Source organism: Agelaius tricolor, unplaced genomic scaffold (assembly GCF_023055355.1).
Source record: "Agelaius tricolor isolate 1412-34295 unplaced genomic scaffold, bAgeTri1.0.p SCAF_3, whole genome shotgun sequence".
Taxonomy (NCBI): domain Eukaryota; kingdom Metazoa; phylum Chordata; class Aves; order Passeriformes; family Icteridae; genus Agelaius; species Agelaius tricolor.
This window is the reverse complement of record NW_027269263.1, coordinates 7,395,936-7,421,548: the sequence shown is the minus strand read 5'-3', so window position 1 is coordinate 7,421,548 and position 25,613 is coordinate 7,395,936. Positions and strand designations below refer to the sequence as shown.

At 41.5% G+C, this 25,613-nt stretch overlaps 2 protein-coding genes and 1 long non-coding RNA gene across 5 annotated transcripts; 1 reads left to right on the top strand and 2 right to left on the bottom strand.

The window, feature by feature from the left end:
* Positions 1–214: 214 nt before the first annotated feature.
* Positions 215–8,447, bottom strand: LOC139587780 (uncharacterized). 3 transcript variants are annotated; one of them, XR_011678488.1, is made up of 5 exons: positions 8,311–8,447; positions 6,695–6,902; positions 2,036–2,128; positions 1,443–1,634; positions 217–714 (listed from the first exon to the last, which is right to left on the bottom strand). It is a non-coding gene; the product is annotated as an uncharacterized lncRNA (long non-coding RNA). The 3 variants fall into 3 exon arrangements; XR_011678489.1 differs by lacking the exon at positions 8,311–8,447 and adding an exon at positions 7,142–7,251 and having other exon boundaries at positions 215–1,634; XR_011678487.1 differs by having other exon boundaries at positions 216–1,634.
* Positions 3,635–7,152, top strand: MANSC4 (MANSC domain containing 4). Its single transcript, XM_071422335.1, has 3 exons — positions 3,635–3,871; positions 5,253–5,387; positions 6,291–7,152. The coding sequence occupies exons 1-3, from the start codon at positions 3,640–3,642 to the stop codon at positions 6,968–6,970; spliced, it is 1,047 nt and encodes a 348-aa protein (XP_071278436.1). The 5' UTR covers positions 3,635–3,639; the 3' UTR covers positions 6,971–7,152.
* Positions 8,448–11,638: 3,191 nt separating the features above from the next.
* Positions 11,639–24,724, bottom strand: MRPS35 (mitochondrial ribosomal protein S35). The gene is made up of 8 exons (XM_071422334.1): positions 24,497–24,724; positions 22,973–23,016; positions 21,964–22,131; positions 21,511–21,571; positions 20,381–20,520; positions 19,545–19,654; positions 19,009–19,078; positions 11,639–12,095 (listed from the first exon to the last, which is right to left on the bottom strand). The coding sequence occupies exons 1-8, from the start codon at positions 24,684–24,686 to the stop codon at positions 11,823–11,825; spliced, it is 1,056 nt and encodes a 351-aa protein (XP_071278435.1). The 5' UTR covers positions 24,687–24,724; the 3' UTR covers positions 11,639–11,822.
* Positions 24,725–25,613: the final 889 nt, after the last annotated feature.

The window sequence follows — 25,613 nt, the reverse complement described above, 5'->3', positions numbered from 1 at the left end:
GTGTGAAGCCCCAGGAAGACAAACTGTAATATTTCACCTCTTTTTACTGGGGTGGGACTGAAACCAGAATCTTTGGATCCAATTGTCCCTAACCTCAGAGAAGGTCAGAGTCTTTAAAAATGTGATACATTGCTCGAAACCAAAACCTGACCACTAATAGCTGTTTTTGACAAAACAGTTCTCTCAAAAAATGCTGTTTTGTTGGACTTTAGATATTTTGCAAGAGACTTTTGATTTCAAGGAAAATTTTAAAGGAGAAAGAAAGCAAGCACATTATTTGAATAATGTCAAAGACTCAGTTTGATTTTTTTTCCACATATTTACATTTCATTATTTCATGATTCATTACATTAGTCTTTTATAACTTTTATACCTTCACAGAGTTACAGTGACATATTCTGAAATTATCAATATACTTGGTTTACTTAAAACTTTGACCTTACCCCTACTATAATAAAGGGAAAATGCATGTACAAATCTCAGAAAAATGAGATAAAGACGATTTTAACACAGGCCTGAAATTCAGTTTTCTTATGTGGAGCACAACATAGGCAGGGAACTTCATGCTGCACACATGGCATTATGCTGCACATTTCCTTAAATTCATTACTGACATTCACAGGAGGGCTTGGGCAAGGTTCCTACCTCACCTGGGAAATTGCTTGGGTCTCACTTCTCAGCTTGTCACCTTCCCACTGCTCAGTCACACAATACCTGGAGAAGAGACGGACTCAGTGTAACCCATTGTTGCCTTCCAGCGCCTGAAGGGAGCCCACAGGAAAGATGGAGAGAGACTCTTGACACAGGATGTAGTGCAGGACCAGGGGGAATGGCTTCACACTGACAGAGAGCAGGTTTAGGTTGGATGTCAGGAAGAAATTCTTCCTCATGAGGGTGGTGAGGCCCCGGCACAGAGTGTCCAGAGAAGCTGTGGCTGCTCCATCCCTGGAAGTTCCCAAGGCCAGGTTGGACAGGGCTTGGAGCAACCTGGGAAAGGGGAACTTGTCCCTACCCATGGCAAGAGGGTGGAAATGGGTGAGCTTTGGGGTCCCTTCCAACCCAAACCATTCCACAACTCTACAACTAAATAGATCCTTTCTGGTCTTTACATGTTCTGAGTGATAGATCCATATATTCCATAAAAGCTAAATGTAGTTCCAAAAATCAAGACATGTCTGTTACTTCATATGGAAAAAGTGCATGCTTTTCTTTCTGTTTGGCAAAAAAAGAGTTAATGCCTGGTGATGAATCATTTGTGCTGGGAAGCTCCTGGATTGTGCCATTCTCACTGCTGGCCCAGGTGGGAAACTTCAGGGACTGTTTCTGATTATAAGGATCATGAAAAAGATCATTTTGTTCCAGCGTGGCAGGTCCATTTATATCTCTTTTACTGAAAGGCCTGCAAAACCATTCATATTCTGACAGGAAACAGGCCCCCCAACCTTTTTGTTTTCCAGGAAGAAATGTGAGGAGTCGGATGAAAGGAGTTCCTAAATAACATGAATTGCTGGTCTGGTACTGGCCACAGACTCCCCTGTATCAGTGGCAGCCTCTTGGTCCCTCTTTGCAGAGCGCATGGAAAATCAGTCCCTGGTTTGCAGGTAAGACTTGGGCATTTCCTTCTTGCAAAATATCTGTGAATTAAAATTTCAGCACTAAATTTACATTTCCCATTGAAAAGTCAAAGTGAAATTAAGGGGAAGCTGGCAGAAGATGGTGAAATTTACTAGAAATTTTCTGGTTTTAAAGGAAATTGCCTAAAGCAGCCATTTATTTACTTGTTTTAATCGCTTTATCTTTCATTAAAAAGAAAGTTTCCTTGCAGCTTTTTCTGCCCTTAAAATTTATTCAGGAAAAGAGGAGGAGGAAAGAATACTTTGCATCTCCTTGTTAAGTGCTTCCCCAGATTATTCAGAGTCTTCCAGGTTTCTCTTCCTGGAGATATGGAAAGAGTAGGAGTGAGAAAAGCAATCAGAAATCAACATTTTTGCATGCAAATCTTGCAGAACAAAACAGATCTGAAAATCACACTTACTCATACTACAGGATGTAATGCCAAAATACAGGCATGTCCGTCAAAATTTTGAGTGTGTTCCAAATCAAGTGATTCCTTGGGACATTTGGAAAGCTGAAACAAATATTTTAAAAAAATACACTGTCAATAGTGCTTGTAGATAAATGTCTAAAAGCTTCCCTGTGCAGTCCACTGAGTGCAAGCTATCAGGCATTTTAAAATGTATTTAAGGTTTTAAGTGCTGATTATCCCAGAGATGAAAATATCGAACTCCAAAACTAAATAAAACAACGCAAGTGCCAAGAGCTGCTTTTCAGGATAGAGGCTTGAAGAATTACTCACTTACCTTCTTTCTAACAGTTTAATTCTCATATTCCCCACAACAGACTTTTATTTGGAATCCTCCTAATTATGGTTCCAATGAATAAAATAATGCCTTGGCCTTGCTATTAGATCAACAGGGGTTAACCTGCTCTGGGCTTTTTTATCTTCCAGTGAGCTGTGTAACACCTGTCAGTTCATTTTCAAACTGTAATGACCAAATAATTAAAATGAGTTTGATGCTCTCCCCACTCCACTTAACTGATCTACACTTCATGTGGAAAGGAGGAAATTCCTTGATCTCAATCTTGAAGTGTAAAAACACAGTGTAAAATATTCTTATGTATTGAACACCCAATTTTTATTGCAAACTGTAATTCAGCCTAAGTCTCTCAACCTCACTATACAGTGCACTGGGTTTAAATCAACTCCTGTATTGTAATATTTTAAAGCTTTTCTGTATGAGAAGTGTAACGTGAGAAGCGGGGATCAGCCTTGGTCCTATTAAGAAAAAAAATGTGGGAGTTTCAGGTTTCAGACCAGGTACTTGAAAAATCATCTCCCTGTGTGTCAGCTGTGTTTTCTTTCTGACAGGCCTTTTCCTAGCAGAAAACCTTGTATGGACTGCTCAATGTTTTTAAAGTTATTATGGGGAGAACACAATCATAGCTTGAGTGGAGGTTCCAGCCCTCCCCAGTCATAGAGAGTTCATCTGGTTCTAGACCTTTACAAATAAAATTTTATTATTCTTGCAATCAAAATAGTGTAGGAAGGGGAACAGATCTCCACCTCTGGCTAGAGATTCATGTGTTAGCATAAGAAGGCAGATTTCCACAGTCACCAGATAACTCAAAGTGTTCAGATCCTAGACAGAGCTGTTTCTCTGTACTGAGTCTAACAGTGAACAGAGTGAGGTGGAACAAGGTGCTGAGCTTGCTGTTATTCACCAAATCTCAAGCTCCATGTCTGCGTGGCTTGGTCTGAGGACAAGAGACACAAAGAGGGCACTACAGAAACAAGTTCTCTGAATGACTAAAAACAGCCTGTCCCTTTTGTGTTTCAAGACCCACCTCCAAATAATTAAGTTAGAGAACAGCAATAATAACTCTTTATAATCTTCAGTAGCTCATTAAATGTCTGCTTTCTTTCAGCAGCTGCCCAGACAGCACCATGGGCATTGTCTGGAGGAGCCCCTGCCCTGGCTCATGCCCCTGGCAGCATCCTCGCTTTTTCAGGGATGCTCCCTGCAGTGCGGGTGCAGCGCTGGGGCAGAGGGCGGCTCCCTGAGGCCCTGCCACGGGGCCATGGCTGCGCTGCTGGCAGCGGCTCAAGCGCTGCTGCTGCTCCTGGGGCTGCCCGGGCGCTCCCAGTGCCTCTGCTCACCCACTGCCTTCTACAAGAACTGCTGGATCCGGCGCTTCCCGGGGCTCCTGCCGGACCTGCGGGAATCGCGGCGGAGGGGAGCGCAGCTGCTGCAGGGCTATGCAGAAACCTCCCCCCAGCAGTGCAGCAGGAGCTGCTGCCTTCTGAGGAACGGTGAGTGCTCGTAGGCAACATCCTGGCACACACTGAACCCCCCATTTTGGGTAATGTTTATATAAACAGCCCTTCACTTGAACAAGAAATAGAGGGGGTGGAAGGAGGATCTATAATTTTTTTTTTTCAGGCAGGAAAGCAGAGGCACATTGTTGTCCCATGGAAAGGAAACTGATAGTCTGTATTTTTTCAGAAGACTACACTGGGAACACTAAAATCTTAGGGTCTGCTTTGCAATTTTAGATCTTTGTTACAAAGCTTGTAATACCAATATTAAGAGAGTAATTTAGTTGGCAATACCAGCATTAAGAGAGTAACTCTTCAGTATTCATCCCCATCTGTATTATAGAGAACAAGCAGTGACAGTGATTCCAACAGCATTCTCTTCCTGCAGGATGGCATCAGACTAGGACATGGTGAGAGGGAAAGTGGAGGGGACACACAGTTTGTCCTTCTCTGAAATACAAGAGTATTCTTTTCTCTCTTATTCTATGTTTATACCATGCAAACCAGGTAACACTAAAATTATAGCAATAAATAATAGCAGTTATTCAGCTGGCCACCCCTTTTCTCTGGTAAACTCAGGCTCAGAGTAAAAATAAACAAGATCATCCTTTGTCCTAAGCCTTGTTACTTTGTATCACATTGCACTTGTCCTCTACAGGAGTGTATTTTAGAAGGATACATGAATTGCATGTTTGTGGTGCCTAAATTTTTAAAACTCTCCAGACTGAAAAGGGGTTGGGATATGGTTTTGGAGGATGAAAGTGAGGTACCAGTCACTAAAAAATGTCAATATAAATTTAGATTATATTTTGAATTATGAGCAAAAAATATGACGTTCACAACCTGACAGTGACATAAATAACTTCCAGCAGCAATCCTGGGAAGATCAAATTCTGTCTTAAATAATGTGAGGTGAGAAAAATTACATACATTTCAGCAAGATTGTTCCTATCTCAACAACAAACTTTTTATCATATCCCTCCACATAGGACTGGATACTTACAGAGATAAAAATTGCAAACTTGAAATCTCCTTTTTGTAATCATATATATTCAAACAAAATTTGTTACTATCTTAACTAAAAAGAGACATTAGAGGGCATTCCAAAGGGCTTTAAATCAGTTATTATTTGATGAGAAACAGAAGTAGCACTCATATGGCTGTTCTAGTCCAGATGTAAAATAAGGATGTAAGTTCTCTTTTGACTGTATGCTCAATTAGTTTATATGATAATGAGAGAACCACAGGATCTGGTCTCTCCTCCCACAGGATCTGGGCAAATATAATGAACTTCTGACATTAAATAACATCATAACATGCAAAATGCAATGGTCATTCTGCTGAGAAGCTCAACTTTGTTCTTTATGGGTTCCAGTCTCCTGCAATCTAGCAGTGTTCTACCATGGAGCCATTCATAGGAACAGGAACTGCCTGCACATGTCATGCCCAGCTTTGGAAAGCTGCATTCTAAAGGCTGGAGTTGATGTCATTTTGTACAACATCACAACAGGTAATTAGGCATTTCATTTATGAAGGCTGAAAACAGAGCAGCTCTAGGAAATGTTAAAATGATACCAGGTCAGCTGCTGTGCTAAATGATCTCCTGAACTAACACAGAATGCTAAAAACATGAAGACTTACTTCCTTTTTCATTAATATACCTACTTCTGAAAATAATTCACCCCTTTCTTCCACTCAGAGTGAGAAAGGAGCTTGAAGATATACCCTGCTCTCAGGATTCATGCTCTGAGTACCTCATCAGTACCGTGCTTGGCCAAAATACCCTCCCAGCTCTGACACTGAGAGAGGAGGCTGCCACTGCTCCATGTCCCCAGACTCAAGCAGTAACAAGGCTGAACATTTATTTTCATTAACCAAATGTCCTGTGAGCATAGAAGTAACACAGACAAACACATAAAGCAAACACACCAACACAGGGAGCACCAAAAGCCTCGTCCTGCTTTTTGTGTTAGTGAAAATATATAAATATGTGTTTATATACACACACATACATACAATGCTAAATCCCCCAGCAGCTTGCTGAGATGCTCTCAGGGTGCCCAGTCTGGACCCCAGACTCAACAGCTGCTGCCACTGGGATGTTTGAGCCCCCATGGTGCAGCCTCCCTCCAGCTGCTGGTGCAGACTGTCACACACAGGGCTTTCCTGGATTTCCCTGCCCTCACTACCCTTTCCTCACCTTTGGTTCCTTCCCTAAGCATCCCATAGTAAGTCATGTGCAATCCTAAAATCCCTTACATCCCGTAACGTGTCCCATAACCCGAGGCAGTGACACCTCCAATCCAAAAGGGCATTATTTGGGCTCCCTGCCCTGCCTCTGTCTCCGTGGATCCTTTTTGTGGGTGTGCAGACAAGCTTTAGTCAATAAACTAACATTATCCTAATTCCATAGGGATTGATCCAGATCTTCTCATTTTTGAGAAACTGAAATCCCAAGAGCCAAATGCTTACTCCTCAGCAAGTAAATCTGAGAGGCAGCACAGCACAAAGACCCCTGAGGGGGGAAGATGCCAACATCACAATGCCACCACGTCAGGTTCTCCTCTGCTCCGAGCTCCACCTGCTGCCATGAGCCATGGCTTGCCAGCAAACGCTGCCAGCCCCAGCTGGAGTCTGACAGTGCAGAGAACTGCAGAAGGTACTGCCTATTCCAGGGCAGACACTTCCCCAGCAGCCATTGATTTTGCTAAGAGGACAAGCAGCAGGTCGGTCATCACCAGCTCAGACAAGATTGTACACTCAGCTTTGAGCCCCAGGCCTGCCCAGGTGTTATCCCACGCGCCCACCCCTCCTCACCTGAACAGCAGCAAGCAACACCTCAATGAAACCAAAGGCTACAGTGGGAGGAATTCCACATCAGACAACGAGGCAGCTGCCTGGGAAGCTGCAGCTTTGGGGGTCTGGCTGATTCCTGTTGTCCTTTGCTCCTCTCTCCTCTGCCTGTGCTGTTGCACTGTTGCCCTCACAGCCGGGCGCTGCAGCTACAGGAGGGGTCACTATAAACCTGTAAGGACAAGAACAACCATGTCCAGACTGCTCATAAAACATGCTCCTGTCAGAGGTAATCTGTGAAACACCATCCTGCCTCTGGAACAAACAGGATTTAAAAAATGCACCCCATACACCAGTTTACTTCTCTCACAGAAGCAGTGATAACTTAGTTCAGAATATTTGGGTTTTGATTTAATTCTCAGCAGATGAAGCACAGCTCCCTGTCTCTTTGGGTAGGAAACACCCACTCACAGCTCCCACTGTTTGAAGCATTTTGGTTCCTAATCTGATGCAGATTAATGCCTGAAAAACACTGTAACACTTTCCCCCAGGTTCAATGCAGCTGCAGTATTGGCATGTCTGTGTGGCAGAGAATTATTTAACTTGATGAGAAATCCTGCTGTAGTTATTTTTGTACTTGTCTATTTGCTACCAAAAAAGTAAACATCCCATGTAATGCAGGAATAAACAGGTGACTTATGAAATGGTCTTTTTGTTTGAAATGGTCAAAATGATCCTGTTTTCTGCCAAAGAAAGGCAAAACCTAAACTCAGAGAAACACTTGGTAAAGAACTAGGTCTGTACTTTTGGATGCCTTTCTTCAAGCTGAATACAGCCATTAAAATTCTGCTTGTGTTCACTTTATAGTCTCGAGTGCTGCCAAGAAGGCAATTCAAACTTCAAGGCCTTGCAGCACTCTATTCCAAATAAAATTTCTCCAGAAAATCTGGGAATATACATGCAATTATTATTGCCACATAACTGCATGTAGTTTTTAGGATACAGAATTTACACGCAGGTAGCTTCATCTAATTTAGATTAGAAAAATTGTCTTTTCTTGACCTAAGCATTGCCCTGCAGTTTCAGCTGGATAATGTGTTTCAGTTTTCTTAGCCTAGGGTTTTGCCAAGCATTGCTGAGTATGCTGTTATCTTCAATTACAGAGGCATACACAGTTTGTGCTAGACTTAGTTGTTTAATATCTGGGATTTTTTTTTATTGGAATACCTACTTATTTTTTTGTTTCTGAAGACAGGAGAGTGCACAAGGTCTCCTCCCTGTTTCACAAAGTAAGATTTGCAGTTTGAGGCAGCACTATGGAAAACAATGCCCCTCACTCATTAATTTATAATGCTGCAAAGAATGCATTTTTTATCTGAGTCGTGATTAACCATGCATCAAGGATAGGGGAAGATGCTTAAATCCAAAATATATATATATATATAATCTATTGCTGAACTTGCAGCCACAAAAGCCTGACTAAGGAATTTAGCTCTTACAGTATCAGTGTGGAAACAAACTGTGAATGTGGGCCATCACCTTTCTACTCTGTGCTGTTCAGATATTACTGTTCTCAGACAAATATTACAGAGCTCAGCTGAAAACTGACAGGTTCTATCACATTGCAATCCCTTCCTTACCTGACACTTGCACTAATTTCATGTCCCCAAGTCCTTATGTGCCCATTCTTCCAGTTCAGGCTGAGCTGTGCCCTGAGTGCCCCACACAGCATCTGCTGACAGCAAAACCAGTAGTGCCTCCAGCTTTTTTAGCTCCTCTGTGCTATCAGTCACCCTCCAGAGCAGCTTGAGTCAAGGCAAAAAAGAAGAAAAGCTTATCTTATGGGGTGGATACAGCCGTAGGATTTTTTAAAATAGAACAAGTCATAGGTAGTTAAACACTTGCTTTCAAAAAGGAGGGTTTTCACCTCCCTTCTCTCTCAGAAAAGTAACTCCCTGCCTGCAGCAAGCCTCAGGCATTCCTGGTTCCCTGTTTTTTTAATCTCCAGATTAGTGACTGTAGAGTGCACTTCAGAGCACCCTGAAGCTCCACTGAGTCTTACCCTCAATATGATGTTCTGGAGAAGAATCATATCATGCAACTGGGACCTACCTCAATTCTTACCAGAAAAAGATATAGGAGACAAAATCAAAAATACTATCTGTCCCACAAGCAAATGCTTCTGGGACAGCAGGGAATGATCAAAGCAAGATTATGTTCTGAAGAGATTTCTGGGTTTGTTGACAGAGAGAGGAAAAAAAATTGGCAGAAAAAGGGTTATATGAAGCCCAATAGCAGAGCTATTTCATGATAGACTAAGAGAGCCACAAGAAAGTAAATAAATAAATACATTTTAGGTATGAGGGAAAGCAAGAAATGGGTAGCAAGATGATTTGTGCAGACAGCACATCCCTTTTTAGGCAACTGCCCCTTAATCCCTTCCTTGTGCTTGCAGCATCATTATGCCTGAAAACAGGGGGAAAAAATGTCCATTCTCAGGAATGTTTATATGGGGGATAAAAGGAAAGGTCCCACAGTTGTGCACAGAAGGATGCACACCTCATTTACATTGTAATGTACATGAGACATTAATAAATGCTAAAGATGTGTTTATTATTGTGCTGCAGGGCTGCTTTGACCTGTTAGTCTCCTAATCTCTAACTCTTCAGTTTTTAAACTTCAGCACAGGCTTCCAGAGAGATGGATGATGCAGAAGTATTATACAGTAAAATAGAGATGTGTAGTTTACTTCTTAAAAATATGTGCTGTATTTTACATCCTTGAGATTGGGAAGGCTCCCACAGGGGTTAAGATCCCAGTGTTCCAGGTATTCTGCACAGTCACAGAGAAATAGTCACCTTCAAACACAAACAGTTTAGAGGGAGAAGCAGAAAAGCAGAGAGGAACATCCAAGAGCTCAAAATAGCATCCAAGCTGCCTTTTGTCCTGCCCACTGCATTACACAAGTTCTGTACAGTAATCACAAGTGTATGTTTGAGTTTTATCCCAAAATTGCTCTTGGCCAGTAGGCATCATCTGTTTTTGGGAGAGACACTTGGTGCTCAGGAGACAGTCACCTTAAATCCTGCCTGTGTTACTTGAAACATTTATAGGATGTATGTAAGTTAGGTTTGAACACTTCTGAGAGAGATGGAGAAGCCTGTGCATTTTAGGTTTTCCATCAATTAGCTGTGAAGCTAATGAAAAAGTCAGTTTCCCTTCCTATGCTGTTCTTTCTACCAGACATTATTATTGATAAGGTCAGATTGTTGTTTCAGCCATGACTTCCAGAGTTCTGCTTAGGTCCATTCTGTGAAAAGCAAAGGAAAACTGGGATGTCCTCTGCTGCAGAGGATTTTCTCAGGTGCTCACATGTCCTGAGTACAGAAGGACAGCTTTGTGGAGAAAAGCAAACTTAAGAGGTTTCTTAAGACATTTCAGGGCCTCGCTCCTGCCAGCCTTGTACACACCACTGGCTGCCCAGGCTGGCTCCTAGGGCAGCCCTTGTGCAGGCACTGACAGAGCTAATTAAGGAAACATTTCTCCTGTGCACATACTAGAACCAAACTGCCTCTGGAACAGAGCCAGGCACAACTTCAGGCCCCATTCTCTTGAGTCAAACTGCACTTATTTCCTCCGTTGTTTTGGTTTCATGGCTGTTCAGAGAAGATTTGGAATTACCCAGATGTTCCCATTTCAAATGGGAATTTAAAACATTACCCTCATTGTCCCTGGATAAAGGAGCAACCTGATAACAGCGGAAACTTTCCCCATATTAGGCTTCTGCTAAAATTTTACATTAATCCACATCCAAAAGGAAGGAATACTAAAGAACCAGGTCCATCAGTGCAAAATTGGGATTACAGGAGAAACATTTTCTGTCTTAGTACAGCTCTGGCAAATTCTCATAGGAATTAAAATGCTGCATTAAACTCTGTCTCTCACCATATGAAAACAATCCTGACCTAAGAAGAATCCTTCCTAAACTGACAGTGTTTTGGCAGTGAGAACAGATGCACTCCTTGGCTGTATGTACACACAGAGCACACAGTGAGAAATCCTAGCAGGGAGTGAGTCCAGCACACAGAATGCTGCAGGAATCAATTCCCCTCAGCTTTCAATGTCTTTTTTCTTACACTGCTTCTGCTCAAAGAGCTGCTGGCATGGGCAGCTCTTTTATAGGTATGCAGAATCCTTAACCCCCTCTGCCCCTTCTAGAGAATGACTTTCTCTCTAAATTGAAATCTTCCTTTTATTCTACCAGGAAGGTAGAATAAAAGTAAGATTTATTTATGTCCTTTCAAGGTTTGGTAGGAGTTTTTTTCTTAATTGTGAGAAGGCAATCAAATTGTGATTCCAGAGTTTTAAATGAATTTCTTTCCATATAATCCTTTCTCTGTGCTACATAGGATGCTACAACCTTTTTTCTTTCCTTTAAAAGCCTGGGTGCATTCAATAGAGAGTCAGCAGCCTGAGGGTAACAAGGCTCAGTCCATTTCTATTTAGTTACAAACCCACCTCACCAACTCTCATCATTCTTCCCGTCCCAGGTACCCTGGGATCTTCTCAACAACTACTGGTTCACCTTCCTACTACCATCCCACTTTCCACCTTATTTTACTCCCTTATTTTAGAGACAGGTGCTTTTACATAGGATATTTGTTTTGCCTCACAATAACTGAGAAACTCAACTGTCCAGAGTGCTTCAACACCTCTCCAAGTCAGACTCTTAGGCAACATTATCCTCATTTTACACACAGGCAAACATCTGAATGGCATTTGAAAAGCATTTAGAGCTCCTAATTTTCAGACTTTTAATGAATGGAACTAGAAGTATTAACTAATTTCATTAGTTTTGACATTGTTGCTCTAGGTTAAATGCCCAAAAAAGTGTGAGGAATCAGAATGTGATTAAGAAGAGGATTGAACTGATCATGCTATAACAAAACACAGAATAAAACATTCAAGTTACCAGTATGGATCCAAACATACTTTATTCAAAAGACAAGATTCATGGACAGGACTTAACTCATAGTCAAGTTTCATTTTTTGGCCCAAGTTCTGAATAATTATACATCCATATCATCAGAAATACTAACACAGTGGTTGAACATGTCTGTAATGATCAGGTGTACCTGCAAATCTGCTCTTCTCATGCTTGTATATTCAGTAGTTTCTTCACTGATTCCTTGTACTGAGATATGTTACTTTCTGTTTCACCTTCATTTTTAAGCGCAATGACTGAGTTTCTGTAATTCTTAACCACTTCAGATGCCAGCAGCTCCTCCTTAGTGACATTATTGACATTCTCTGAAGCTTTTATTCGAAGCAGTGTGTCCAAGGCATTTTTCTGAGAGCGACTGTTTTCCCAGATATACTCTTCCATGTCTTCCTCAGACTTCTCACTCTCCCACTTCTCAGTTTTCTGAAAGAAAATGCACAACCTTACAAACTACCCAAGAGTGAAATAAAGCAACGATAATTTGAGGAAATTGATCTCTCATAGCAATTCCCTTTAAATAAAAACTGCATTCATGGTGGAAGGTATTTCCTCCTTGTAACTCAAGCCTGTATGAGCAGGATGAACTCCTTTCTCCCACTCATCAGGTTCTTTCTGTATCAGGCAGATACAACTGGCTGAGTCAGAGTGGGAGGAAAAGCTTATAGACTGTACATAATGAGTAACTAAAAACCTTGCAGAGTAGTAATTTTAAAGAGCCCTCAACACTGCAGTTCTGGAAGCAGAACTATGTCCCTAGCACAGGGTTCTGGTCTGGCTGCACTGGCTGGTGGGGGGAAAGTGAGACAGTAACGAGTAACCCATGATGTGATTCATGAAGGAAAGCACCACCAACAAATCCATTTCTTCTTCCTGCAAAATACATTGCTCAAGAGAATCTCTATCCACAAGGTGCTGATCATTACCCAATCAGTGCTGCAAAATTAGACAGGATCATAAGTAGGGCACTGACAGCAGACACCATCCCAGTGCCCATAAATACACTTGTTCTGTATCAATTCTGTCTTTCAACATCTCTCCAGCAGGCCTCGAAAGAATCTTTAAGGAATATTTCAAATGTTGTAACTTGCTATTTTTTATTGTACTTTGATAAATACAGATGCTTCAGTGATATATTTGCATTTTTATATATTGCAGGCTGTATGTTTGAGTATTTATAATTATTTAGTACTTTACTGATGTAACCAATATGTCATTTCTTTATATTACCTCACCTATGTAAGAATTACAATTTAAAGTATTTTGGGTTTAGTTTTACTATTCATGTTTTTCTTACAATTGTTATAAAATCATGCCTAAATAAAACTTGCATTTCTCTGGAAATATATTCAAAGAAACCTTATAGTAAAGCCTTTACATCACACTGATTTTGCCTTTTCTAAAATCACTTGCCAAAAAGGACTCTTCAGTAAATTTTTAGCTGTGCTCTTCAGAACGAAAAAAACATGTTGCAAGTCAGGGGAAGAGAGTTTTTTTTGTTGTTGTTCAGGGTATGTTTTGTTTGTTTTTTCTTTTCTGGCAAGGAGGTAAGGTGGGGTGTGTGTGCTGGTATTGTTTTTCATTTGTTTGTTTAAAGGTTATTCTTTCCACTAAGCATCAAGGCTGCTGCAGACAAACCAAACCAGTATTCAATAACCTTTAATTAAGCAAGATTTTTTTTCACCCTGCAACTCTTGTGTGCTTGCATGCCTCTATCTGAATTTAAAACAGTTTCCCAACTGCTGTGTCCTGCACCTGGTAAATGGCATCTCTTGTCTTTTGAGTCTGAGTCCAAATGTTTAGTCAGAAGCAGCAATTCACACTGCTCAGAGGTTCATATGACTGACATTAAACCCTGGACACAATAAAGCACAGAAGTAAAAGGACCTCACTCAGTTTCTGGAGGGGAAAAACAGGAACAAAAGGACATCCTGTAGCCCTGTACTGCTGAAACATTAATGGAACAAGTGGGCCCAGTGAACTGTTCCTTGTCTGCTTGACAAACCCTGCAATCCAGGGTGGAGATTTAGAGTTTTAAATCAACAGCATCATCCTGCTTTACACATCCCCTAGTTATCTGCAGTGGCTATCCAAGACATTTTTTCCCCTGAACTCCAACAGAATTTCCAAGCCAAAGCCTCTCTCACAGGGATAGGGTTTCTCAGGGATAAGGGAATATGGGTATCACTGCTGGTCACTCCCTGGACCAAACTCATGTCTGAAGTTCAAACAAAAGATCCCTGTGAGGCTTTTAAACACCTCTAAGTCACAGCAGAGACAACAAGGACTAATGACAGTATTACATTTATCTCTTCAGGAATATCCTTCTCTGTACACAACTACTCACAGGATTCTGGAGATGCATGCTGATAAAACAGATTAAGATTTGTCTACCTCTTGTGAGCATTACAAAGTAAGATTTTAAAGCAACTGTTGAGTATTTCTTTCTTGGAATCTTTCCCAGCAGAATGATGTTGTCAACATGGATTTTAAACTAAAATCTTGACTGTGTGGTGGGAGGTGAGGGGGAAGGCAGGAAGGGATTTGACAGTAGGGGGAGATTTCCAAATCCATTAGTTTTTGCAAACTGTATCCAGTGAAACTTTGATATCTTTTCAACAGAATTTACTGCAAGAGAAAAGTCACTGTAGAATTATACAGGCAATTGGAAACACACTCTAGGTAGACAAGCACCATGAAGCCTGAACAGTGCAAATGTTACATGTGCTGCAGTCTCAGTTTAAAGTGTTATGAATAAAACTATTAAGGACAATTAAATAAAGTTCAAAAATTAGGTCTTTATCACTCAAATTTTATCAGCTGAGTTATTTTTGTCTCTTGCAGATTTAACATGTTAGTGAACATGTTAAAAACTGCGGGCTTAAAAGTGAGAATAAAACTGTGAGAAGTGGAATCCGAGTGTGATATTGTGTAATGTTTTCCTAGAATCCCCACTTTGTGAACCAGGTTAAAAACAAGAATTCACTAAAAATGGTTTCCTCATTCTATCACACATAAGACAGAATCTCAGTATTATGCAGCTTGGCTAAAGATGCACTCAGCTTATACTTTCAACCTTTTCCTCTTAAAAAACTTACAATAAGAATCAAAAAACCCCAAACCAAAACACCAGAAAACAATTTTCCATATAAAGTCAAAGATCTAAACCTATGACTAAAGATGCATAAAAGGCTATTTTTTCACTTCCTAATGCAAAGATAAAGAATTATTTTTTCCATGCCATAAACATAATAAGGATTTGTTTCTAAGAAAATGTTTTATGCTACAGTTTAAGCCAGTATTTTGGGAGATTTACAAGCCTTTACAGTGCTTAATCTGAATTCTGAAAGAGTATGAATGCTGAAATAGACTTTGGACAGTGAAGTTGCTTTTTACATGTAAGCCATTAATAAAAGGCTTCACTTTATATGGTACCTTAAAGTGCAGAAAAAAGGAAAAAATTTGGGATCTCTTAAGCAGACATTTCACCATCAATGTGCTTGGGGTTTTTTCTGCCTGTGTAACTTGCACAGTTTTGTTGCTGCAGTGATACAGAGGCTTAACATTTTCAGTTCCCTGATCTTCCTTTTGGGAAAAACATTTGAACTAAAATTTCTCTAGTGGCACACAGAAATCTTGAGGGCAAGATTAAAAGTATGACTCTTGTTGGTTAATATTCTTGTCAATGCTCTGAACAGTTAAATATTTAATGCTGTGTAGCAAAGACCAGGTACTTTAAAAGGATTATTTTTGAGGGGAAGCAAAGTTCCTTAAATGCCAAGTTGAATTTCTAACTCTGTATAGCCTGGAATAAATACACCTGTATCTTTGTATTGCACTGAAATAAAAGATGCTCTGTGTGGTACAATAATCTTAGATTTTCAACTAATAAATGACAGCTATGCTAACATTTTCCAAGTTACTGGGAACCTTCAATCCTAAGAGGAGTTGCCAAAACAACTATGTGCTTATCTCTTTGGATATAATACATTTTGACCTGTACTATTTAATTAACAACTCAGAAATATCAACAGAAGTTTGTAGAAAGGCAAAACCTATTTGCATGATATGAGATTGGATACAGAAATTGTAACTGCTTGGTGATGTGGAATAAGTTAAAATCCATTCTTCTGAATAAGTAGAACTGTATTTTCTAGGACACTGCAATGGCACAGGACAGGTAGGACCTCTAGAGGGTCAAGGGAAAATCAAGAGAAACTATGAGGATAAAAATTCCAGTGAGGTACAAACATGTAACACAAAAGGAGAAGAAGCAGAGAAAAAAAAAACAGAACTCTGCCCCAAAGACTAATACTACATAAGAGATGATCCCATAATTAATGATGCTCTCATAATTAATGATGCTCTCAAGTTTAGTGTCTGGCTCTGGAAAATTGCATGAACTTTGGAATCCTAAGAAGCCAGAGACCTGCTTAAGGTTTCAACAGTCCACTCATATCTTTTCCACATATTTTAGGCTGAATTACAAGGTAAACTCCAACTCCCACTATGAAACTGCAAAATTCTGCTGTTACAAAGTATTACTGGCACAACCTGAAGTGGTAAAAATGATGTTTATTTGGAATGGCTTAAAATGACTGTAGTTGAAAAACAATGAAGATGAAGCCTAAAGAAAAGCTGTATGATGGATTTGAGTGTTATCATCAGTGGTCAGGTAAAAATACCCATTCAGTATGCAAACACAGACACTGCATCTCACCAGTGCCTCGCCACTGAAAGCTCTACAAAGAAATGCAAAAGTAATTCCTCTGAAATTCAATCAAGCTGTACAGCTGCAGGGTTGATAAATTTTAATTAAGCCTCCAGTTCCATGCTGTCTGCCCATTCTTCATTTTTATCCTTCCCTCACCTTTCTGTTTCTTACTGTAAGAAGCAGTGGAGAATAGAAAATCCAGGACAACTTTTTAGTGATCTTTTAAGATCTCAGCTTAGCAAGGCTGAATCAAGATCCTTCACTCTCCCTCATCCTGTGTACATTGAAACACCACATGGAATTGGAGCAATAAAAATTGAATTACTCCTAATGTTTTTCATTACTGGAAAATTGACTTTGTGCTGCATTTGCTTCCCATTCCTGCTTTCAACTCCTGACAGAATTGGACTTTTGAGTGATATATACTTGATTAATCCAAGCTATGAGAAGAAATCCATCCATGATCCTTTCAACCACTCGAGGGCAGCAAACTCTAACTCTTTAAAAACCACTTGTACCATAAACACATAGCCAGGTTTGGAGTGATGTTACAGCATTCAAGCAGTACCAGCATTTGAAGGCAGCAAAAATGCAACTGGTGAAGCCGCTGATTAATAATCCATCAATATAGCTCACTCTTTCACTGATTAATTCAATCCAGGCACAGTCCTGGGGGATAATTTGAAAGAAGTACAGAAGAAGTCCAAAGAAGAGAAATTAAATTCTTACTAATTGGACCAAATCAGCCATCTAATTAATATATTCTGAAAGCTAGTAAAACACAAATATCTGATTAATAAGCAGACAACTAGTAAAGAGGAAGCAAAACATCTCCAAGTATTTTAGAATGAGAAAATAAATGAACATTTTTAGGTTTTGAAGATTTTTAAGACTGTTTTAAAATAAGTGAACTCATGGGTCTGATACTGCATTTCTAACTGTAATAAAAGGATGATGTATTCCTGGCAACTAAAACATAATTACACTTGAAATTCCATTTCCTGATGTATATCTGCATATAACATTTCCCCCTATGCATGCTTCCAGTTGACAAAATGCAGTAAACCAGTTATTAGCATAAATCACAGGAGTTCTGCCACATTTTAAGAGATCATGGGCAAAGTTTTCAGGCTTGAGGGCAGAAGTTACATGGATCCAGCTTTCCTTCACTCAGCAGGAATGGAACACTGCCCTCATCTTTTGATTCAATTCCACCAGCCACATGCATTAACAGTGTGGCACTACTCTGCTGGGAAAGTCATCAAATCCTACAATTAGTTCTGCAAACAGGACTGATGTTACTGCCTAAATGGAAGGCCAGGCCCTGTCCATCCCCCTCCAATATTGAAGTTCATGTAAATGAAAATAAACCACACACTGTTTGCTCATGGTTTACAAAATGGATCCAAACTATCTTTCAGCAAGTTATTAAAAGGCATTATCCCTGATCAGGGGGAATAAAACCATGCCACAAAATAAAACATGTCACACAAAATAAAATCCCATGTCTCAGGAAACCATTAATTTTTCATGGGAATCAAAGACAATTACAACTGATTGACAAACTCATCAAATATTAACGTGGAGAATGAAAGGTAATAAAAGTGCAAGAGACTTGTGCATATTCAATACACACTCCCATATCAATATTGCATAGCCCTGTCTGCCAGCACTAATTAAAGCTGGAGCCCAGCACAGCCGTGGTGTTTGTCTGAAGTTATTACAGTGAGCACTGTCTAGCTCTCTTGTCATTGCTTAATACTGGAAACTAGTCTGCCATTAATTTAACATCTGTAATCCAATGTGATGCTGTTGGGGAGAAAAACATCCACGTGTACTTGAAATCTACAGCAAATGTTATCTTTCACCACCAATTTAATTTGATACACTCTACAATTACAAAATTATCCTTCAAGGCTACTGCCACTGAAAGGGAAATATATCTCATCCTCCTTAGGCTTTTCTTAACATCAGCACTGCAGTGATCAAAATCAAGAACAATTCATAAAAAATGCTAAATACAGACATTTCCCACTCTGGAACAACTGAAAACAGTAAGTATGAGCTTTAGCAGTGGATAAGGTACCACTTCTGTAAGAGTGACATATGGAGATGGTGAAGGCTTTGTCTGTCTCAAACAATGGGATAGTCACATGGGACATTTGAACAAAGTTCTGTCATCCAAAACATTAACCATGGATTTCCAACAACAACAATTTGCTCACTTGTTTTCTGTAAAAAATGCCTGTAAAATTGTTGAAGGGCACCAACACCACCACAAAAATACAGCAGACAAGTGTGAGGAATTCCGTGTGAAAGGAACATCTATAGTCAGCAAGTGGGAAGGCTGCCCCTTTTCTGAGCAAGAGGGAGCTCAGAAAAGCAGTCAGCTTGAGACAAGATATGTGAGAGAGCATTTAAGAAGAACACTTCCAAATGACAGCCAGTTTACTGCAACCCAGGAAAAGACATATTCTAATTAACAGACAGGAGTTTGGAATCCTGCAAAATGTTCTCTTGGTTGAATTTGAAGAAAAGTGAGTTGGAAGAGAATAGAATTGTAAGGTCATTTACTTTAAAATATAACAGAGAGCACATTTAGAGAGTCCATGCACAATTGCTTACCCAGGATTCATGGTACAGAACTGTGAGCAGGTGCATGCCATAATCATAGTTCTGCCTTCTTAGGGGACACCTGGAAATGCAGAAACATTTTTCTGAACAAAAGGTTAAAACTTACCATCAAACTTTCTACTGTGTAATGCAGGGAATCTTAGGAAATGAGTGGTTGATTCCTGTGTACTTCTCAATTTCACACAACCAAGAATAACTTCATGGAGGCTTGAGTAATAAGAACACAGGAGAATGGGCAGCTGCAAGGCAGCAGGAAAACATACAATATCCAAGGGTTTACACATCTTCTGGAGACATCAGAAACTTCTTTGCCCCCGTGCCAAAGTGGAATCCAACATACATTAAGTCTGAACTCTTTTAAAAGGTGTTTTTAACAGTTAATAGCAGGAGTAGTGTTACTTAATTCCCATTTTAGCCTTAAATTATAATAATTCACCATGACAATAACTGGTATTAGTGGAAGACACCCAGTCCTTTCTCATCTGTGGGCATTGCTACAATATTTTTGTGTCCTTCTGGCAGCTCACCTGTCTGTTGTAATTGTGAGCACATCTGTCTCCTGACAGTACCTCTCTCCCACGAGCTTAATGAGCTTCTTCTTTGCATGGTCATCCAAATTCAGGTTAGAAAGTTTAACCTTCAAGAAAAGGAGAAAACAACTTTAACTCCTTGGAAAACCCAAACTCTGAACTCTGGAAGTACTTGAGACAGGTAGATCTTCTATCAAGGAGAGCTATTCAGGATGCATATTCAGGAAGCAATTTATACCTGCACAGTGTAACTTCCAGAGATGGTTTAAAAAACTGATTTAGTGCTGATTTGTAGAGGAATTTTTAGCAGAGAGCCTTTCCCAAATTAGCTGCCAAGCCTTTCCCAATCTTCCACTGCATTTGATGGCAGAGATGCTTAGGAAGAAGAATTTGCCATCTTCCTGCCTTGGGATAAATCAGGAGGGGGAATCAAACCAGTACAGAGTTGCAAACTTTAAAGGGCCTGAACATGTGGTGGGGGACAAGACAATGAGTTCTAAAATTCTAGAATTCTGCAGGTGTGGAAATTCATAATTTGCAGAATTTCTTCAGATTGTATCACACTGAAGTCTTAAAATAAGACAAGAATAATGTGAGTATTCAAACAATTTATACCTGCATAGTATCCCCACAATGCCTTACAAGTCCCAAGGCCAGTGAATATGAATGGACAGATTTGGTCAGGAACACACAGACATACTCACTCGTGTGTGAGTTTGAATTCCCTCCATTTCTCTCATTTCCTTACAGAAGACCACACTTGCATGTTTGGAAAAGAAAGCCAAGCATTTAGGGGTTTGACTCAAAGGCTGTTTACCAAAACTACTACTTACTCTTAAGGTCACCACTCTTGCTTTGGGATTCCTAATAGAAGTCCCTGAAGAAACATAATCTACTGTTTCAACTTCAATGGGAAAATGCTGTTCACATTTCTCATCACTGTCCAGAGCACTTGGCCATTCAGTGCAGAAATCTGTACAATAAAGAGAAAAACACTCTAATTAATATCTGTCTGTTATATACCTGTACCTCTGGTGTATTTGGCTGGGTTTTTTTTTGTTCTTTCAAATGAATTGCAATATATGTTTTTAAAAGTACTAGTCTTAGAAACCATGCTCATTTAGCTAACAGCAGTGTTTCTGCTAGACTTGCTCCTGTATTGCCTTGTCTGTCTTTGTACTGGCTTCCCCAAAAAGGGACACAGCACTGCAGATGCAGCCTCACAAGTGCCAAACAGGATCATTGAATGGTTTGGGTTGGAAGTGACCCTCCTGCTTTGGGGACTTTTTACTAGATCCAGCTGCTCAAAGCCCTGCCCAACTTGAGCTTGAACACTTCCAGGATGGGGTATCCACAGGTTCACTGGGCAAGCTCTTCCAGTGTCTCACCACCCTCATCACAAAACAGGCTTCCTTTCAGGTTCCCTCACAGGTTTGCTGGGTGGAAGGATGCTCCTGGTCTCCAGTAGCTCCTGTATCTCCCCAGCAGACCCTGCTCTAACAGAGGGTCTCATATTAATAGCTCTTTGGTCATTAAATGCAGCCCATAATGGCTACTGACTGAAGCCTCTTCAATCACAGAGTTCTCGGAGAACTGAGTCACTTTCTTCACTCACCTTCTGGAAAGCACTGAACTACCAACTCATCAGCTCAAGCAAGGTCTCGTGCAAAAGTAACATTTCAGTCTTACTCTTGTGCTGACAACCTCTTGAGACTTATCTGCTACCACCTGGATGACTCCTGGCAGCCGCAGGAAAGCAGACAGTACCAGCCACAGCCCGCTGAATAACCAGCTCCACAAGTGTACCATGCCTCACCTCCATCACACACAGTTACAGCTTGCTTTGTCTGAAAACTTACAGAGATGGTTTAAAAAGAAAAAAACAACCAACTAAACAAACAAAACAAAAAAAAACAAAAAAAAAAAAAAAAAAAAATCAAAAAACCTCAACCCCTCGTCTCACCTTTAAGAGCTGCACAGTGCTTCTTAATTGCAGGAGGAGTAAGATGCAAAAAATTTGGGATCTGAAACAGACACATTAAGAGTTACCAAAAGAAGAGCTTTTTGCCTGATCAGATGTAAATGAGCATTACTGAAATCTGATTACACTTCTCACATTTGCTAAGGCAGTATAACATGCTTAAGGAAATATTCATTTAAGCAGACTCTTCTCAAGTCTGATTTAGGGAAAGGCTTAACTCTGTGACAAAAGTCACAGGCATGATCACCCTAAAAAGTCTCCTGATATCATTCACTTGTTAATTAACTTTATATTTGTTACCACTTGGAAACTTGAGAGGATTATAAGACTTAATAGCAGAAAGCAGTCTCCAAGACAAATATTCCAATCAAAGCAGTGCAGCCTTAGTGAACAGTGACTTTAAAAGTGACCCCCCAGCCATGGCACATGTTTTACCTTGATAAGCTCTAGGTTGCCTTCTTTTGGTGGAGGCACTCCTCTCTTCACTGGGTAGCCCATTCTGATTGGGAGAGGCACAGAGGCAGGTTTGAAGGCAGCTGCTGTTGGGTACACACTGCTCCAGTCCTGGTCCACAGCCATCCTCTCTGTCCTGGGAGGTGCAGCCTGATCGAGGGAAAGGGGGACAAGTGGGACAGGAGATACATGGGATATAACACAAGGCAGGATCAAACAATGATTTCAAGAACCAATTCCCACAGCTGGACATTTCCAGACACCTTTACAGCCAAAGTTAGTGATGATTTGTAGAGGAATTTTTAGCAGAGAGCCTTTCTCATGTTAGCTGCCAGGCCTTTCCCAATCTTCCATTGCATTTGATGGCAGAGATGCTTAGGAAGAAGAACTTGCCATCTTCCTGCCTTGGGATAAATCAGGAGGGGGAATCAAACCAGTACAGAGTTGCAAACTCTATTTCCTAAAGGGCCTGAACATGTGGTGAGGGACAAGACAATGAGTTCTAAAATTCTGGAATTCTGTAGGTGTGGAACAGTTCATAATTAATAATGCTGAAATTTCTTGCCATGGAAATTCCAGTGCAGAGACAAAGTATCAGTACATTGCAGAAATAGCTCATACCCTCCAAAAACTGACCATCCTTTCAGTCAAACGCTCTTAGAAAAAGAAAAGCTTTATGCCAGAAAGCAAGCACCACAAATCCTGTAAACTCAATCTGAAAACAGCATTGACATGTCTGGGAAATGCAACTTTAAGTTACTTTTCAGACCTGCACTCCCTGGTGTCAGTGCAAGTTAAACATCAGCTTAGTGTTATATTTTTGATAACACAAACTGAAAAGGTTACAGAAGGTGGTGCTGGCCTGGAATGGTCCCAGGGGATTGTTTCACCAGGATTTGACTGCAGAAGGGGCTGCTGGGCAAACTGACACAACACACAGCTTAGAAAACTTTCCCAAACACCTGAGCTACCTGTAAGTTTCAGTACTTACTGATCTTACAAACTGTGGTGTCCTGCCTCTTCTCCTTACTGAGCCTGAAAGAAGGAAAAACAAAAGAGATTAACAAAAACATATTTTTAAAATAAATTATTCTATAGTTTTGGAAGCAAAAATGTAGCATAATTCTGTAGAGTTTTTGTAGTTTTGTGACAATATCCAGAAATAATCCTCAATCTTTACATGGAAGAAGGGGAAGATCAGATACCCAATACTGAAGATTACCAATTAACTTTGTAAAAGATAAGATGGAAAAGAACTTGGAGGACAAAAATGAAGAACAAAAATGAAGAACATTTCTGCCTTCATTCCTACGCTCCCTTTCCTCTTTCCCACACAGTAGTCACAAACCACTCTCCACCAGCAGCACAAGAATAAACTTAAGAGTTCCAATTTCCAAAAGTAGAGTGCCATGGCTCCATCCTTTCCTTCTGACAGCACAGCTTCACCCTCTCTTCTGTGCCACTCTGCAGCACAACTAACCTCTGCATGAACAGTTCAGACATTGGATTGTTCCTCTTCTAGAACCGGGGGTGGGGAACACCTTGATCCTGCTCCCTGGGCACTTCCAGAGAAAGTGGAATGGGAAGTGAAAGGGTTTAATCCATTTCAGGTCTGGGATTCTCCTGGCTCTATAGCTCACTGATTTCACCTGGAGCTGTGGTGAGGGCTCCCTAGGGATGCATTAAATCACCAAATACCAGTGGATTTTCAAACTAAATACTGATCTTTGCATGCCTGTCTGCCCTCATTTCCTCCTCCTCCTCAAACTCTAAAACACTTCCAAACCCCACTGCCCAAAACAAATACCAGAATATAATGTGGCCTCAGACATACAAAGGTGAACCTGATGACATTTATCTTCAAAAGCCTGGTTTGAATTCAGAGTTTCCATCGACTGTACATATTTAGCATAAAGCAATGACTGGGATTTAAGAAGGGATGTTTGGTTTCTTTTTTATATCATTCGTCTTACAACCCTATCCCATAAAAACTTGTGGATTTCACATGTTATTTGTTCCCCTTATCTGAGAACTTTATGTCTCTTCATCCTTTTCTTGCTATTAAAATCTTAAACCGAACGATACATCTGTTCAGGGTGGTGCAAGAGATAACATTCAGATAACATCTTTATCCCTCGACCTACCTTTTTCGTGGTGTTTTCACATACAGCCACACGTCACAACAACTTCACTATTCCTGTTACAAACGTCTGTAATTTCAGGCTAGGACATGACACCTTTAGCTACTACAGCATCACCGTAACATCACTCAGAGGCGCTTTCAGCGACCTGCCGTGCTCCAGATGCCCACCGGGAAAAGGCCGGGAAAACCCAGACCCACCGCTCCCACTGGCACTGGCCAGGCACGACACCAAAAGCTTCCCAGGAGTACACACAGCGATGAAATTCCCCTTGGGAACAACCTAACACAGGCTCCGCTCGGTGCAGCCCTGCCCGCCGTGCGTCCCGCCATGCCGGCGGTGCAGCCCGACCGCCCCGGGAACGCCGCGCTCACCTTCCCGAGGCTGCGGCCCTTCCCTGCCGCTCACCGCGGGCGCCGACGAAAAAGCGGCGCGTCCCCAGAGAGGCGTGCCCGGGGCCCCGCCGGCGGCCCGGGACAGCAGAGCCTGGGACAGCAGAGCCTGGGACAGCAGAGCCCCGCCGCTCAGCCCGGCCCGGCAGCACCGCCCGGCCCGCGCCGCCATCCCGGCCCCGCCGCGCTCCTCCCGCGGCCCCGCCCGGCGCGACGGCGGCCGGCTCGGGCCCGGCCCCGCACGGGCGAACGCGGCAGCGCCGCCCTCACGGAGCCCCGCGGGGCCGCTCTGCCCCGGGAAGAGCGCAGGCGCCCCGGGCGCTGTCTCTGAGCGCTGCTGTGGAGCCCTGAGCTGGGAATATCCCGGGTGGGAAACGTGTCCTGGCCCTGCACAGACACCCCGACAATCGCTGCCCAGACACCCCAACAATCCCACCCTGTGCATCCCTGAGAGCGGTGTCCAAACGCTCCCGGAGCTCTGGCAGCCTTGGGGCCGTGACCATTCCCTGGGGAGCCTGGGCAGTGCCCGACACCCTCTGGGGGAAGAACCTTTCCCTGATCTCCAGCCTAAACCTCCTCTGACACAACTTCAGGCCATTCCCCAAGTCCTGTTCCTGGTCACAGAGAGCAGAGCTCGGAGCTGCCCCTCTGCTTCCCCTCATGAGGAAGCAGCAGACGGACATGAGGGGCCCCCTCAGTCTCCTCGAAGTCAAGTTTTTTCCCCTCACAAGTTAAAATGCAACTTCTCCCCTCAGTCTGCTTCAATTTATTTTTGGGGGATTTACTTTTTCCCCCCATAACCCAAGGGAAGGAGGACTGGTGAAAACAGCCATACAATACAGTGCAGAACAGGAGATCCACACAGCAACTAATGAAGAAAACTTTAAGTCAGTGTAGCTGTAAATCGAACCACAATAGCCAGTAAAATTTGCTAGGATAAACCACAGTCCTGTGTATTTCTTAAAAGCAGTAATCAAAACCCTCTGCTAAAAGTTTGATGGCATTAATCTTTCCTTCATGCTGTTCAACCAGAGCTTCCTATCTCTCACATTCACCTCTTGCCAGAAGATCCTTCAAGCCCCCTTTTTTTGGTGCAGAA

Coding starts and splice junctions, on each gene's coding strand:
- MRPS35 (XM_071422334.1), bottom strand. CDS start 24,686: ATGGCGGCGCGGGCCGGGCGGTGCTGCCGGGCCGGGCTGAGCGGCGGG. Junction 23,017..24,496: donor AGGGCCGCAGCCTCGGGAAG/GTGAGCGCGGCG, acceptor TCCTTCTTTCAG/GCTCAGTAAGGAGAAGAGGC. Junction 19,079..19,544: donor CTCACAATTACAACAGACAG/GTGAGCTGCCAG, acceptor CTGCATTTCCAG/GTGTCCCCTAAGAAGGCAGA.
- MANSC4 (XM_071422335.1), top strand. CDS start 3,640: ATGGCTGCGCTGCTGGCAGCGGCTCAAGCGCTGCTGCTGCTCCTGGGG. Junction 3,872..5,252: donor CTGCTGCCTTCTGAGGAACG/GTGAGTGCTCGT, acceptor TATGGGTTCCAG/TCTCCTGCAATCTAGCAGTG. Junction 5,388..6,290: donor TTTGTACAACATCACAACAG/GTAATTAGGCAT, acceptor CTAATTCCATAG/GGATTGATCCAGATCTTCTC.